The sequence below is a fragment of the Anolis carolinensis genome, chromosome 2 (genome assembly GCF_035594765.1).
Source record: "Anolis carolinensis isolate JA03-04 chromosome 2, rAnoCar3.1.pri, whole genome shotgun sequence".
Lineage (NCBI taxonomy): Eukaryota > Metazoa > Chordata > Lepidosauria > Squamata > Dactyloidae > Anolis > Anolis carolinensis.
This window is the reverse complement of record NC_085842.1, coordinates 188482225-188497020: the sequence shown is the minus strand read 5'-3', so window position 1 is coordinate 188497020 and position 14796 is coordinate 188482225. Positions and strand designations below refer to the sequence as shown.

Genomic DNA, 14796 nt, shown 5'->3' with positions numbered 1-14796 from the left:
GCAACGTGGCCTCGAGTAGGAGAGATCCAGCCGGCCTTTCCCTCTTCGTGTTCTCCCTTACTTTCCGCCCTGCCTCTCTCCTCCTCCTGAGTTTGGAAAGGGCTGCCCAGCTGAGCTGAAGTCCAGGCTGGGGCTTGCTTCCTGGTGATGCTTCAGAGCTGCAAATGCCCTGGCTCTAGGGCTAGAAAAGCAAAGGGGAGGTTAAAGGTCGGGGGCCAAAGGAGGCATACCTAGCTCTGCCCAACGGGGGAAAGAGGTACCACTTTGCCCCAAAGAGCGCCCAGAGCTTCGGCGAGGCTCCTTCGTCCTCTGAAGCATCTCTGGAAGGCAAGTCCCAGCGCAAAAAGCAAGCACTCTCCCGCGTGTCAGCAAAAATGGCTTGGCATGTCAGTGCTGACACGCGTGTCATAGGTTCGTCATCACTGCTGTAGATTCTACTGATATACTGTAGAATCCCACATTGATCATACAGGAATGGCAACATTGGAAAACCAAACACTGATATTGGTCAACTGTCTCCAGAATCTCACCTGGAGCTGTGGTCTGTGTTGGGAAGGCTTGGATTGTGTCTTCCAGCCTAGCAGAATGGATAGTCTATAAAGAAAAAAAGGCCAGAAGTGCAAGTTGCTGTAAGGCTGTCAGAAGTAAAAGCGGGAGGAAGAGGAGGAGGAGGAGAAGGAAGAGGGAGTGCATGGGGGTGAAAAAGGAAGGGAGAAGGGAGAGGGGGAGAGGATCTGGAGCAAAGTGTGTGTGTGCAGGAAGCCCAGCCCGTTGCCTTGGCTTCTCTCCCCTCCATTCCTTCCTTCGAATCATTAGCGCTTTTCTCGCACTGATTTGGGAACTAGGTTGACCTGGAGAGACGTCTCTGAGGCTCTGCATGCACCAAGAGCAGAGAGAGGAGAGCCACTGCGTTTCCTTTTTCCCCCTCCTCCCTTCCCTCCGGAGATGTGCTTTCCTCCTCCTCCCCGTTTTTTTTGCACGGGACTCTCACCATGCATTGAATAAAGGCAAAGGATGCAATGTTTCCAATCCGCCACAAGATGGCGTCAGATAATACGGAGTGTCGGTTAAACGGAAGTTGGATAAGCAAGACTCTACACAGTAGCTTTAACATGCAGCAGCCTTCATACAGGAGCTTTAGAACACAAGGCTTCTCTCAAACAGGTTTATCTCAGACTGACGTTCGCCTTACACTGACTGAGGAATTCCCTCACTGAGGCAAAAACTACCACCAACAGGCTTCAGCCTATTCACTCTTCTCAGAGCGACGCCAGTTTTGGCCCACTAACTCTAAAAGGCTTTGGCCTACACTTTTGTAATCAGAAATACCCAGTTAATATTTAATATTTCTGACATTATGTCCTTACCATTATCCCAGTTTTAAAAGGAAAAATATTCGAAATAAAGTATACTTGATGGCAGGCACTTGTTAAGATTTGATGTGCCGCTTGAACAGTACAGGGTTGTTCCTTTTGGACTACAGTACGATCCCCAGAATCTCCCAGCTACCATATCTTGAATTCTCAACTCTTCTGCTTGCCATTTTAATTTCTTAGTAGAGCGCCGGAATCAGAAATAAATCCCAATAGACAATTCATGAGATTTCTGATTTCTGGGATATGTCAGTTCCAGGACTGCTCTTCAATACCAACAGCCTTCTGTGGTGATTGATCGGGATTTTGCTATCATCATATCTGACTTGACATCTGACTGTTTCTAAAGAAGTGTTTGTGTATGAGAGAGAAAGAGAGATGGGGAGGGAGATGGTGACTGTTGAGGATTGAGTGTCTGTTTACATTGTTTTTTGATACTCCACACAGGTATCCCGTTGCCACAGGTGTGGGACCTGTTATGACCCGGTGCCATGCAAAAAAATGTGGGGCTACGCAGAATTCGAGTGCCCCTCATGTCAACGCACCTTTAAGTGAGAACAAGTTGTGTACTCTTCAGAAGTATCAACAGGGGTAGTACCTTCATTTGCCATCTCAAAGCATAGCGAACTGCCCCTAGCACTACTAGCACTGAATTGAAAACTGTTTTCTTGTTTACTAATCACTCCTTCATTAAGTTTGTCAATAGCTGATGGCTTTCTGGATGTTGATGGCCCAACCATTACGTAGAGTGAGGCATCTGCTTCAGACAGCAGGTGTTCTTAGTATCCAGGAAATGACTAGTTGTTCACTGTATTCCCAAGGTATTTTTCCTGCAGGAGAAATACAGTCGGCTCTCTGTATTTCTTGGGGTTGGGGCATAGGACCCCCATGGAAGTGAAAAACTGAATAAAGGAATTGATCTTTTGTCTTACCTGAAGTCACACTGAAGGACCTAGGGATTCCTAGAAAGATTAATCTGATAGTAATCAAATCTGTGAAAGCAGATCCACATTGCAAAAATACACTATTTTTTAAAACTTGTATTTTAGTTGTAGAAGGAAAAGGGATGGATATAAACATTTAAGGGTTCATCAATAGGTTTCCTAGATTTTATAGGGTTCCATGTGATAAAATAGTGTGATTACTACTGATGTAGAGGGATACCTTGTTGTTGAAAAGGGTGAGAGGAGCCATGATAGGCATGTTTACATATTTGAAAGGCTACCTTAAGGAAGATGGAGCAGCCTTGTTTTATGCTGTCCTGGAGACTAGGACTCATTGCAATGTGTTCAAATGACAGGAAAGGAGATTTCACCTGAACACCAGAAAGACCTTCCTTACTGTAAGAGCTGTTCAGCAGTGGAACTCTCTGTCTCAGGAGTGTGGAGGGTTTTAAACAGACTGAATGGCTATCTATTGGGAGTGCTTTGGTTGAGCTTTTCCTGCATGGCAGAAGGGGGTGGACTGGATGGCCCTTGGGGTCTCCTCCAACTCTGTAATTCTGTGATTTTCCCTTCAGTGTGAATTCTGTTCTGTTAGGACCTTGAAACACAATTAGAATATAGAATCAGTAATAAACATGTTGATAAATTAATAAACTCCCTTTGTCTCCTTGCAGGGGATTTGGCCAGATGGAGGTCCCATCTCCCTGCTTCGGTTGCCATAATACTGTGTTCCCAAGCCGTATCCTTCCACCTCGTAGGACCCAGGGGCCGCGAAGCAGACATCAGCATTCCTGCTTTGCTGAAGACTGCTTCAACCGAAGAGGTGAGAATGTGCTGTCAGAGAGAATTGTATTGTGGATCCCTTGGATAGTAGATACCAGTTCAGTATGTGCAGTCTTTGGGGTTGCAGCAGCGTCCAGTTTACAATTTGCAGAAATGACAGTTGAAAGGTTTTTGACCCTAGGGATTCCTCGTGAGAACACCTCCCTGGAATCTCTAGGTCCTCCAATATATCACTATGGCTAACCTCCATCAAAAGTTGAACATAGAGCTGTGCTGGAGGACTTATTCTTAAAGAGGTGTTCTCTCAGGTTAAAAAAAAGTATTTTGCCTTTTCCCCACTTTTCCAGAGAACCTGCATCCCTAACTCATCAAAAATGGAGAGCATATTGCATTTTTTTTCCTCCCCCGGTTCCTCACAAAATGAACTTCTTGCTGAAAAGAAATAGTATGTGGAACATGACTACTCTACATACGAGGGTGGGTCAAAAAGTTTTGCCTCCTGCGTCATAAAAACGTTCTGAATAAACATATAACAGCAGAAGTTGCTACAGATCATAGCCTGAACTATCCTCTACCCAAAACTACCATTCAACATAGTCACCATCAATTTGTACACATTTGCTCCATTGTTTAACCTAGACATCAAAACCATTTTTGAAAAATTCAGGGTTTTGCTTCGTGACCCATGATTTTAAAGCTGTTTTAACATCATTCAAGTCACTGAATCTGAAACCATGTCTTTCAGGTAAACAGGTAAAAGTGTAGGGTGGGTGAGGCACTACTGGCCAGCCCATTTTTGCAATCGTCTGGGTTGTGAAAAATGACTTGTGGGCTTTCAGTGTTTTGGGACACACAGGGTGTTATTCTTGTTGATTTTGTCACAATCAACAGCGAAACCTATGCAACCACACTTTAAAAACTTAAGAAGGCAATAAGAAAGAAGAGACCACTAAAATATGTTTGTTCCACCAAGCTTCATCACGATAATGCACACCCACACAACCCAGACGATTGCAAAAATGGGCTGGTCAGTAGTGCCTCACTCACCCTACAGCCATGATTTGGCCCCTTCTGCTTTTACCTGTTTGGACGTCTGAAAGACAACCTACATGGTTTCAGATTCAGTTAGTTGAAAGACTTTAAAACAGCTTTAAAATTATGGGTCACTAAGCAAAACCCAATTTTTTTCCAAAATGGTTTTGATGCCTGGGTTAAATGATGGCACAAATGTATACAAATTGATGGTGACTACCATGTTTCTCCAAAAATAAGACATCCCCTGAAAATAAGACCTAGGAGGAGAGAGCCGCTGCCACTGTCCAGGAAGGCGCATGCGGCACAAAGGAGAAAGAGGGAAAGGCGTGTGCTTTTCCCTCCTCTTTTGTGTCAAGGAAGGTGTGTGTGGCGCGAAGGAGGGAGCCGCCAAAAGCAAGAAGGAACAGCGTGGGAAGGCAGTGGATGAAGAAGCAGCAGCCCGCAGGAGATTGCGGCAGTGCCAGCAACAGATGCCTTGCGGTGGCAGCACCACCACCACCACAATTACGCCCTCCATAGGTGGTGCTGGAAGAGGTCTGGGTGGGAACAAATGGAGCCTCCACTAAGGTTCCGCCAGACTCACTCGGGAGCACTTCCTCCAGGACATCTACCCTTTAGTAGGTGCCATTATTATTATTATTATTATTATTATTATTATTATTATTATTATTCTTGCCACGGTTGCTGTGAGTTTTCTGGGCTGTATGGCCATATTCCAGAAGCGTTCTCCTGACGTTTCACCCACATGTATGGCAGGCATCCTTAGAGGTTGTGAAGTATGTTGGAAACTAGGCAAGTGGGGTTTAAATATCTGAAAGGGTCCAGGGTGAGAGAAGGAACTTTTGTTTGAGGCAAGTGTGAATGTTGCAATTGATCACCACAGTTAGCATTGAATGACCCTGCAGCTTCAAAGTCTAGCTGCTTCCTGCATGGGCAGGAAAGAATCTCCGAACCCCACCTCCTCCAAGGTGAACTGAATCACCTAAACTGGGCTCTACAAGCCAATGGATACTTCACCACTGATATCAAAAGAGTTGCAAGGTCAAGAACAAGCCATGAGAATAAAGACAAAGACATCCAGAGGAAAAGTGTTCTTACTGTACATCAAGGGAACCACTGACCGCATAGGGAAGCTGATGAAGAAACACAACCTACAAATAATCTACAGACCCACTAACAAAATACAACAAATGCTACGTTCAGCAAAGGACAAGAGGGATCCTCTCTCCTCTGCAGTCTACCCTGTACCATGCAGATGCAGACAAGGAAAAAAAAAATAAGACATCCCCTGAAAATAAGACCTAGCACATCTTTGGGAGCAAAAATTAATATAAGACACTGTCTTATTTTGGGGGAAACGGTATGTTGAATGGTAGTTTTGTGTACAGGATAGTTCAGGCTATGATCTATAGCAACCTCTGCTGTTATATGTTAATTCATAAAGTTTTTATGACACAGGAGGCAAAACTTTTTGATTCACTCTTGTATTAGTACATGGTTTTTTTTACCAGCATGGATGGAAATTGGTCCAGATGATCCTTGTGGTACCGTCCGACTTTGTGATTCTGGAGTATCAGACATTTCTTGTAACTCTTCCTCTGACAGTAGTCTTGGACAACCATTAGGGTGTGGAATAGGAGTGTGAGATGGGGAGATCCTCACTGCCAGTTAGCAAGAGCTGGAAGTAGGGAGTATAGCTGCTGCCTATGCCAAGCCGGTATGATGGTATTTGCTCCAATAAAAGCAGGCAACCCAGTCACACATATACATTCCCCTTCTGAGGTGCTGGTGGACATTGCTACACATTGGCCAACATCAGCTTGTATGCTTCCTGTCTCACAGAGCCCCATGTACCTGGAACCCACTGTGTGCATCCTCAAAGCCTACGTAGGAATAGGTTGCCCAAAGTGCTTTTCCCCAGCGAAGAACATGACAGCACTGGCTCAACAGTGGATACCTGTGTCAGTCAAGGAAGCCTGCAGGTGGACCTCGATTACCTCATCCTGGAAGATCTGGAAGAAGTAGACGAGGAGGAAGATGGTGGCAGCAGCATTTAAACTCTGGATACCTAGAATGAGCCTCTTGTGAGAGATAAATGGCAAGTTATGAATTCATAGTGATGACCTGGGGAGGGGGCCTACTTGATTTCAAAATGTATGTCAATGACAGTCCTTCCTCAGAACCTATTGAGCATTCATTGCTCATCCGCTATTTAACTGTACCTTCTTTATCTTTTTCTGATGGTCACAGTGCTATCACATGTGCTATTACATGAATCATGAAGCTTTGAAAATGTGCTCTCTCCTTCCAGCCCACTCAATGGGTGTCAAGTTGTCCTGTGAATTTTTGCTGGCCTTGTGTACATTGCAAAGTGGAAAGGTGCATGCTGCTTCTGCTTTGTGGAAACCAGACTATCTGAACAAGACAGGAAAGTGAGTGAACAATGACTGTATTTTAAAAAATGTTCTCATTGTTAAATTGCTGCTGTTCCTGATTTAGGCAATCAGGATTGACAGCCCCAGACTGTGGTGACAGGGAAGTTGCAGGACCAAGGAACATGCAGGACTAGTTCTAAAACTAGTTGGGCTGGAAATAGAAAAGTTCCACCTCGGCCATTTGTAATCTGGGCTGAATCATCTTGTTGACTTACCCACTGGTCCATGTAGCTTTATATAAGCAATATGAATTTGTAGCAAGTTGCACATTCTAAGCAGCTTTGAGCAAGCCTTGCAATGTTCGCATAAACCACTACATCTGGCTGGCAGCACTGCCCCAGTGGCTCAGTAAGTGTGAGCCTGCTGTACAGTTTGTTTCACAATAGTGTGATCTAATGCACACAGCTGCACAATGAGAGAATTGGACCTTCGCCTGAAAGCCCCAGTAGGGATGGATATGTGGGTAGTGACTAGAAGCCACCCATGGGATGTTGCTTGGGACCAAAGATTTGATGTAAGGAAGTTGAAAGAACCCATTATAATTACTACTCGGGTAGTACAGCTTCCTTACTCCTGAATACGGAGGCTTAGTTGCTCTATGTGAATCACTGTTGGGATGTGGTGACACAGACGTATTCCCATTCCTGCTTTATAAGCAAAGTAAGCAAAGTGAGCAAAGGTCTCTCTCACAGTAGAGCTATAGTGGTTTGATATCTGTGCTGTGACTGCATCCTCTGGACTCCTATGATATGTCGCTTGGTGTGGCACTAGAAATCTCTCGTGGAAAATTCTTAGTAGCCATCCCTAAACTGCAAATCCAAGGATGCCATAGCATGGATCCATGGCATTTGACGTAGAATCACAGTTGTATAGTTCAAATAAAATGTAATATTCCCTGAAGTATTTATATGGTATTAGCTACTGTCCCTAATTTTTGCACTTAACACTATGTCTTACCTTTGAGAGTATGTCTTATTTTATAATCTTGATCTCCAGATTGAAAGATGCCAGGTCTACCTTGTTTGTAATTTTTTTCTTTAAACGGTGTTTCTTATCAAATGTAAATGGGTGTGGTATAGTGCTTTGGGCTTTTTTCCCTTTTGCTGAGATATTTTTTTAATTGATGCAAATAAAATTATGAGGAAGGGTTGCATTGTGAAACTAAGAAACTGTTTTGTTTCTTTCATTTCTGTCGCTGTTATAAAATAGACCAAAAGTGTTCTCTCTGCTGGCAATTTAAAGTGTATCTAGAAGCACAAAATGTCTTGAAACTCAGGCTTGTTTTTAGTACATTGTCTGTAGAAAACATAACCAGGCACCATGAGACATGACTATATTGAGAGCTTCTCAGTCGTGGGCATGTCTGGATATGACCCCTCTCCCCACAAAAATCCCTGTTTAAGAAGGAGAAAGAACCGTGCTGGAATCCAAAATGTCAAAAGGTATAAGAAAACAAAGTAATATTGGATGAATAAACACATTAGCATATGTAATTTTGAATGCAGGACGTGTGCTTCCTTTTTTCTGGTTGAAAAAAAATTAACAAGAATTGAGCAAACTAGGCTTAAACAAAATAAATACAGTTGTGTACATTTGATTGGACCGGTAAACTTCGAGTTTGGGATTTATTTTCCTTAGAGAAGATAATTTGTTCAGAAAAAGGGTGCTTCAGAGGAACTGAACCACCACAGCCATTGGAGGGGGAATTTTGGAAAATGAAAGCAAGGTGGTCCCCTTCCTTCAGTCTGTTCAGGTTCTTGATTTTTGAGAACTCTGGAGCTGCATAGTGTACAAGGTTGGAATATTTTAAGCTGTACCATTTCAGCACCTATGATTTATTACTGTGAATGTTGCTGTGGCTCATACACCTCAGTGGAAGGCAGGCTAAAGAATCCCTATGTTAAGGAAGTGGCTGGATTCCTCTCCTATGTGATATCCCTGCAGTGGAGCCCTTAAGTCACTAGATTTTTTTTATCCCATTGAGGTTTTTTAGTCACATGTATTCACTTTCATATTATGGCTGCAAAACTGTCTGATCCAGACTTGCATACTAATTCCACATGCAGGACGAAACTACAGTTGTCCATTCACCAATGTGTCCAGAGGTGGGCGAATGTGTCCAGAGGAGGGCAACTAAAATGATCTGGAGAACAAGCCCTATGAGGAGCGGCTTAAAGAACTGGGCATGTTTAGCCTGCAGAAGAGAAGGCTGAGAGGAGACTTGATAGTCATGTACAAATATGTGAGGGAAGTCATAGGGAGGAGGGAGCAAGCTTGTTTTCTGCTGCCCTGCAGACTAGGACGCAGAGCAATGGCTTCAAACTACAGGAAAGGAGATTCCACCTGAACATCAGGAAGAACTTCCTGACAGTGAGAGCAGTTCAGCAGTTGAACTCTCTGCCCTGGAGTGTGGTGGAGGCTCCTTCTTTGAAGGCCTTTAAACAGAGGCTAAATCTGTCGGGGGTGCTTTGAATGCGATTTTCCTTCTTCTTAGCAAATGGTTGGACTGGATGGCCCATGAGGTCTCTTCCAACTCTATGATTCTGTGATTCAGTGCATTGTGAATGCTTCAACTACCAAGGTAGAAAAAGAATTGAAAGATTCTGTTTTGGGACCAGGAGAAAATTAATCACACATCCAAACATCATCATCATCATCATCGTCATCATTTAATTACTTATTAATCGCCCTCCATCCATGATGCTCTAGGCGATTTACAAGATAAAATTGTAAAGGATAAAAATATATACATACAAATATTGATAAAATTAACATAGATTAAAAGCTCTAGTAAAGAGCCAGGTCTTGAGTGCTAGGGTAAAAGGCCCTAACTCACGCATGGCTCTCATATGGGGCGGCACATGACACATTGATCCTCATAAGTAATTGAGATACAAAAGTAGGAAACTGAGCAGAACCAAAGATTGTAGGAGAATTTGGCCTAGGATTGAGAAATGAGACCGGAGAGTTACTGGTAAGAGTTTTGCAAGGCCAACAGTTTGTTCAATGCAAACACATTCTTCAAGCAACCAAAGAAGTGGCTGTATACATGGACATCACTTGGTGGCCAATATAAAAATTGAACAGACTACATAATTGGAAGCAAAATATGGAAAAGATCAATTCTCTGCAATAAAGACCTGGAGCAGAATGTGACAAGAGACCATGAACTGCAAATATCAAAAATTAAAATAAAGCTAAAGAAGGACCTTGAATAATTTGTTTTGCCAACATGCAGTTTGAACAACCTCCTGGAAGAATTTAAAGATGATGTAAAAAAAAAGGTTTGCACTATTAAGCCTATTTGACTGGAGGCCTGAAGAGTTCAGAACCGAAACCAGGGATATTGTCAGGGATGAATACAAAAAGGTGCTATTTGTAGCCAAGAAATATCAGAAACCATAATTGATGCTATACAAAACTCCTTAGGCAGTTAAAGACAAGTGAGAAGCAAAAATAAAAGGTGACAGAACCCTAAGTGCAACTGTCCAGAGTGCTCAGGGCAAAAGACTACTACTGTAGTAATGCAGAAAAATAGAAGATCGCTTCACAAAAGCAACCAGTAGGGAAAGACATTACATGACCAAGTACAATAAAATAACATTGGAAACATACTGAAGAACTATATAAAAAGGGTAATATTTGTTTAAAAACCAATTTGAATATGAACCCACAATTTTAGAAAGTGAACTGGCAGCTGAACTCGGAGCACTTAGGAGAAAGGAACAGGTGACATATCCACAGAGCAGATTCACGTTGCAGAAACAAAATCTCAAGTTCTAACTAAAATGTGTGAACAAATATGAAAAACAAAAGAGCGGCCCACTATTTGGAGATATTCAATATACATTCCAAGCCTGAATTCTCCCCAGAAGCCAAGATGACTAAACTGGGAGTGTTGTACATTAGCCATATAATGAGAAGATATGATTCATTAGTACAAACAGCAATGCTTGCTATGGTAGAAGGACTAGGAAAAGAGGAAGACCACAATCCAGATGGACAAAATGGATAGAATTCAATCAAGGAAACTACAGCCCCAAGTCTTCAATACCTGAAAAGGCCCATAGAGGATTGGAAGACTTGGAGTTTTCTCCTTCTGACAGTCATGACGAGTCAAAGACAACTTGAGGTGCATGTTTTTGATCATATCCCTGGGTGGGGGTGGGTGGAGATAGATTAATAGGCTTTCCCCATAACAGTTTGATCTTAGAATCATAGAATCGTAGAGTTAGAAGAGACCTCACGGGCCATCCAGCCGCAACACATCACAGAAGGTGGGAAATACAGGAATCTCCAAAGGAGTTGTTCCATCTCACACAAGCATTATGAAAGTGAGTTGTGGCAGGAATCAACAGTACATCAGTTCAAGGCTCTTGTATATCATCGTAAACAACATGGTGTAGCACTATTGGGCTGTTCAAGTGAGGAAGTCACTTGCAGTGAAGCTCTCCAATCGTATCTGATGTTACACCTAAAATTGACCTATATGGGCAAAACTGAAGATGTAATTTAAAATATAGTCAACAAGACTTGTGAACCCAACCTTAACCAATCCAACTTTCTCACTGCAAACAAAACATCTCTACTTTAAATATTGATTACCTGTTCTATTGTATACCTTCATAATGCTTCAGGTATTGTTTAAGGCTTTTTGCTGTTAATAGCAAAAAACTAAATGCTAGTTTTAAGGAAGGGGATGGATGGCTTTGTGATGTTACAAACTTTCATTGACAATCCACTTCACCCTTGGTGTGGAACGAGGTTCCCTTGGGCCCAGGCCTAGAGAGGAGACTAGGTGGTGTCAGTTTACAGAATTCAATGACGCCTGTTTCTAAGTATGCCTGGACTCTTCCCAGCTGTGTGTTTTTTCTAATCCCACTAATCACAAATTAGCTGCTTTGTGTGGACCGGATCATCACTGAGACCTTTCGGAGAGAATAGGCTCCGCCACGAAACTCTGCCCAGTAGACTCCATCTTGGTAATGACCTCGGTAGTGCCCGCCTTTGTACCAGATGCCATTGAGATTGGAATGGGCACACATATTGTACCACCAACCACCCTTCTGATAATGGGCACAATTCCCTGTGGGGAAAGAAGAAGAAAGGGAACCACAACAGTGATCAGTAAACCCTGAATTTAGATACCACTGAACTTTAGCTACAGTTGATGGTTACTAGTGTTACACCTGAAGTACTTAACTGAATTCCTTTGTAGTGGAAAGCTGTTAACAAATACCAGGGCTATAGGCTTATATTTGAGAGAAAAGCAAAACCACCTTGTAGTATTCCTTACCTAAGAAAAGTCTATCAAATTTAACCATAAGTCAACAGATAACTAGAAGACACATACACACACACACATATGGATATATCTGTACTACAAACAGGGATGTCACTAGACTTTCTCCAATCCTGCTAGCTCATCATCATCATCATCATCATCAAATTACTTATTAATCGCCCTCCATCCAAGATGGTCTAGGAGATTTACAAAATAAAATTGTAAAGGATAAAAACATACATACAAATATTGATAAAATTAACATAGATCAAAAGCTCTAGTAAAGAGCCAGGTCTTGAGTGCTAGGGTAAAAGGCCCTAACTCACGCATTGCTCTCATATAGGGCGGCAAGGCATTTCATAAGGCAGGGGTAGAAATAGAAAAAGCTCTGCGTCTGGTCCTTTCCAAGTGCACTTCTCTAGGACCCGGTATATAAAGCAAGTCGCGTTGGAATAGTCGTTGCAACCTCTGGCGATGGGAGAAGGAGAGACGATCCCTAAGGTACGATGGGCCCTGGCCATAAAGAATTTTAAAGGTCACAACTAGCAACTTGTATAGACCACGGTAATCATTTGGAAGCCAATGCAAATGCTGCAGCACTGGTGTTATATGGCATTTCATGGGTGTTCTTGTGAGTAGCCTGGCTGCCGCACTCTGAACAATACGGAACTTTTGGGTCGTGGACATCGGAAGGCCAACATACAGGGTGTTACAATAGTCCAGCCTAGACGTGACCATGGCATGGATGACGGTTGCCAGAGCCTCATCAGATAGATAGGGTGCCAGTTGCCTCACTTGTTGTAGATGGAAAAAGGCCTGTTCGCTAGCAGCAGCGACCTGAGCTTCCATTGTCAGCTGCGAATCCAAAACTACACCCAAGCTCTTAATGGTAGGCGAAGGAGATAGGGCAGCACCATCGAAGGTGGGTAGCAAATGGGTCAGACCAATCGAGCGGCCATGCCAAAGAATCTCAGTCTTCGCCGGATTCACCTTCAGTCTACTAGCATGTAGCCAGTTCGACAGAGCCTCCAGACATAAGGTGAAATTGTCTGGTATTGACGTTGCTCCAGGCTCCAAGCGCAGGAGTTGGGTGTCGTCTGCATATTGATAGCAATCTAGTCCGAAACTCCAAGCCAAACTAGCAAGGGGTCTAACGTAGATGTTGAAGAGAAGAGGGGAGAGAATTGCACCTTGGGGTACCCCACATAGGAGGGAGGATCTTTCAGGGACTTGATCCATATACTCCACGCATTGGCTCCGGTTTCGGAGAAATGAGTTGAACCAATTGAGGGCCTGACCATGAACTCTGGACATGGCGAGACGGTGAATCATTAGTCAACGGTGTCAAACGCTGCGGTAAGGTCGAGAAGTACCAGTAGCGCTAATCCGCCACTATCAGACTGGCGACGGAGTTCATCTGTAATGGCAACCAGGACTGTTTCTGTCCCATGGCCAGGGCGGAAGCCTGACTGGAAAGGGTCCAGGCCAGATGTATCATCCAATTATTGTTGCAATTGTCCCAGTACAGCCCGCTCTATCATCTTACCCAAGAATGGGAGGTTAGAGACAGGATGATAGTTGGTAGGGTTGTCCAAAAATTCGTTATGATTCTTATTTCGGAATTGTTTCGGAATGTTCTCGCTTTTTGAACCGAGTATTGAAACGTTGTTCCTGGGCGCAACTGGCAATGTAATTTGAACCATTGTTGGCCCATTCTCTAATTGTGTCTTAATGTTTCGTTAAATTTTTTCCTCCAAAATTTTTTTTTATATTTTAAAAAAATATTTTTTTAAAATTTTTTTGTTTCTGCAACCTAACTTGAATGTGAGCCTAGTGCAGCCTAAAATGGCCGCCGCTCCCTGGCCAATCAGAGACTTCCACGATGGCTGGAAAAAGTGGGGGCTAGCGTCCTCCGCGTCCACGTGTAAGATGTCTATAAAAAACCCCTCCCCAACCCAGGCAAGCCATTCGGGGCTGGGTTACCGAGCAGAGAGGGTGCTTCGTGCTGCGCTGGGAATCAAGCCGCCTGCATTGAGGGGAGAGAGGGCTAAGTGTTCTGGGGGTTGGGTCTGTTAAGGGCTGGCTGTTGTTGCTGACTGGATATTGTGTGTGTTTTTTTTTGGGGGGGGGGGAAATTGGCTTGGGGCTCGTGGGATCTGACAGAGTCCTTGCTGTGGCTTTAGGCAATTTTTATTTTTAAAAGGACGTGGGCGCCAAGGCATTGCTTTCCTGACGCTCCATTTCTAAAGACCTCTGCCTTTTTTTTTTGAATTTAGCAATCACTAGATCAGCCCTTCTTAGCAATCCTAAAAGGGGGGGACATTGGAAGTTAGAGTTTCCAAAGGACGGGTGCGTTCCTGCGAGGGCATTGCTTCCCTCACGCTCCGTTTGTAATCCCAAGCCCCCGAGCTGAGTGTTATTGCATCAATCACAAAGACACACATTGTTTTCAAACCTAAAAGGGTACATTGGAAGAAATAGTTTCCAAAGGACATTGCCAATCCTGTCAAGGCATTGCTTGGCGTGTGCTGCATTTCTAATCCAAAGTCCTCGGCCAGAGTTTCATTTTGGCAATCACAAGGTCAGCCAGTGGCACCATAGATCAAAAAGTTCAAAGGCAATTTATAGTTTTCAAAGGACAGTGGCACTCCTGCCAAGGCATTGCTTGGCGTGTGCTGCGTTTCTAATCCAAAGTCTACACAAGTAGAAGAGGGACTTTCACAGTAATAAGAACCCAATTGAACAGGAAATAAGACTTTCAAACCAGGAACAGGTTTCTTCAAATATTGAAAAATAGTGTATTATAAAAAGTTATGAAAATTCACCAAAAATCATAGGAGAAAGGAAACTTTCTGCAATTTGTTGAGCAAAGAGTGTTGAATGTGATCTCCCACTGTACCAAATTTGATGAGGATAGCACAAGAAATAAGGGCGGGAGAGCC

General features: G+C 43.3%; 2 protein-coding genes across 10 annotated transcripts in view; one reads left to right on the top strand and one right to left on the bottom strand.

The window, feature by feature from the left end:
• The window catches only part of shfl (shiftless antiviral inhibitor of ribosomal frameshifting), a 44040-nt gene extending 35970 nt beyond the window's left edge, over window positions 1-8070 (top strand). For all 6 annotated transcript variants that reach the window (XM_062971340.1, XM_008119751.3, XM_016997055.2 and 3 more), the window contains 3 exons: window positions 1821-1924; window positions 2992-3140; window positions 5978-8070. In XM_062971340.1, coding sequence (XP_062827410.1) covers window positions 1821-1924; window positions 2992-3140; window positions 5978-6192 — 468 coding nt within the window. In that variant the 3' untranslated portion in view covers window positions 6193-8070. The remainder of the gene's footprint in view (window positions 1-1820; window positions 1925-2991; window positions 3141-5977) is intronic.
• angptl6 (angiopoietin like 6) overlaps window positions 1-14796 on the bottom strand; it is a 107765-nt gene that overhangs the window by 15205 nt on the left and 77764 nt on the right. The window contains exon 6 of one of the 4 annotated variants that reach the window (XM_062971336.1): window positions 8039-11656. The exons of the other annotated variants lie outside the window; for them this stretch is intronic. Within the exon in view, the coding sequence (XP_062827406.1) occupies window positions 11463-11656 (194 nt within the window). The 3' untranslated portion in view covers window positions 8039-11462. Of the gene's footprint in view, window positions 1-8038; window positions 11657-14796 lie in introns of those variants that run through there. 4 annotated transcript variants of the gene reach the window in all.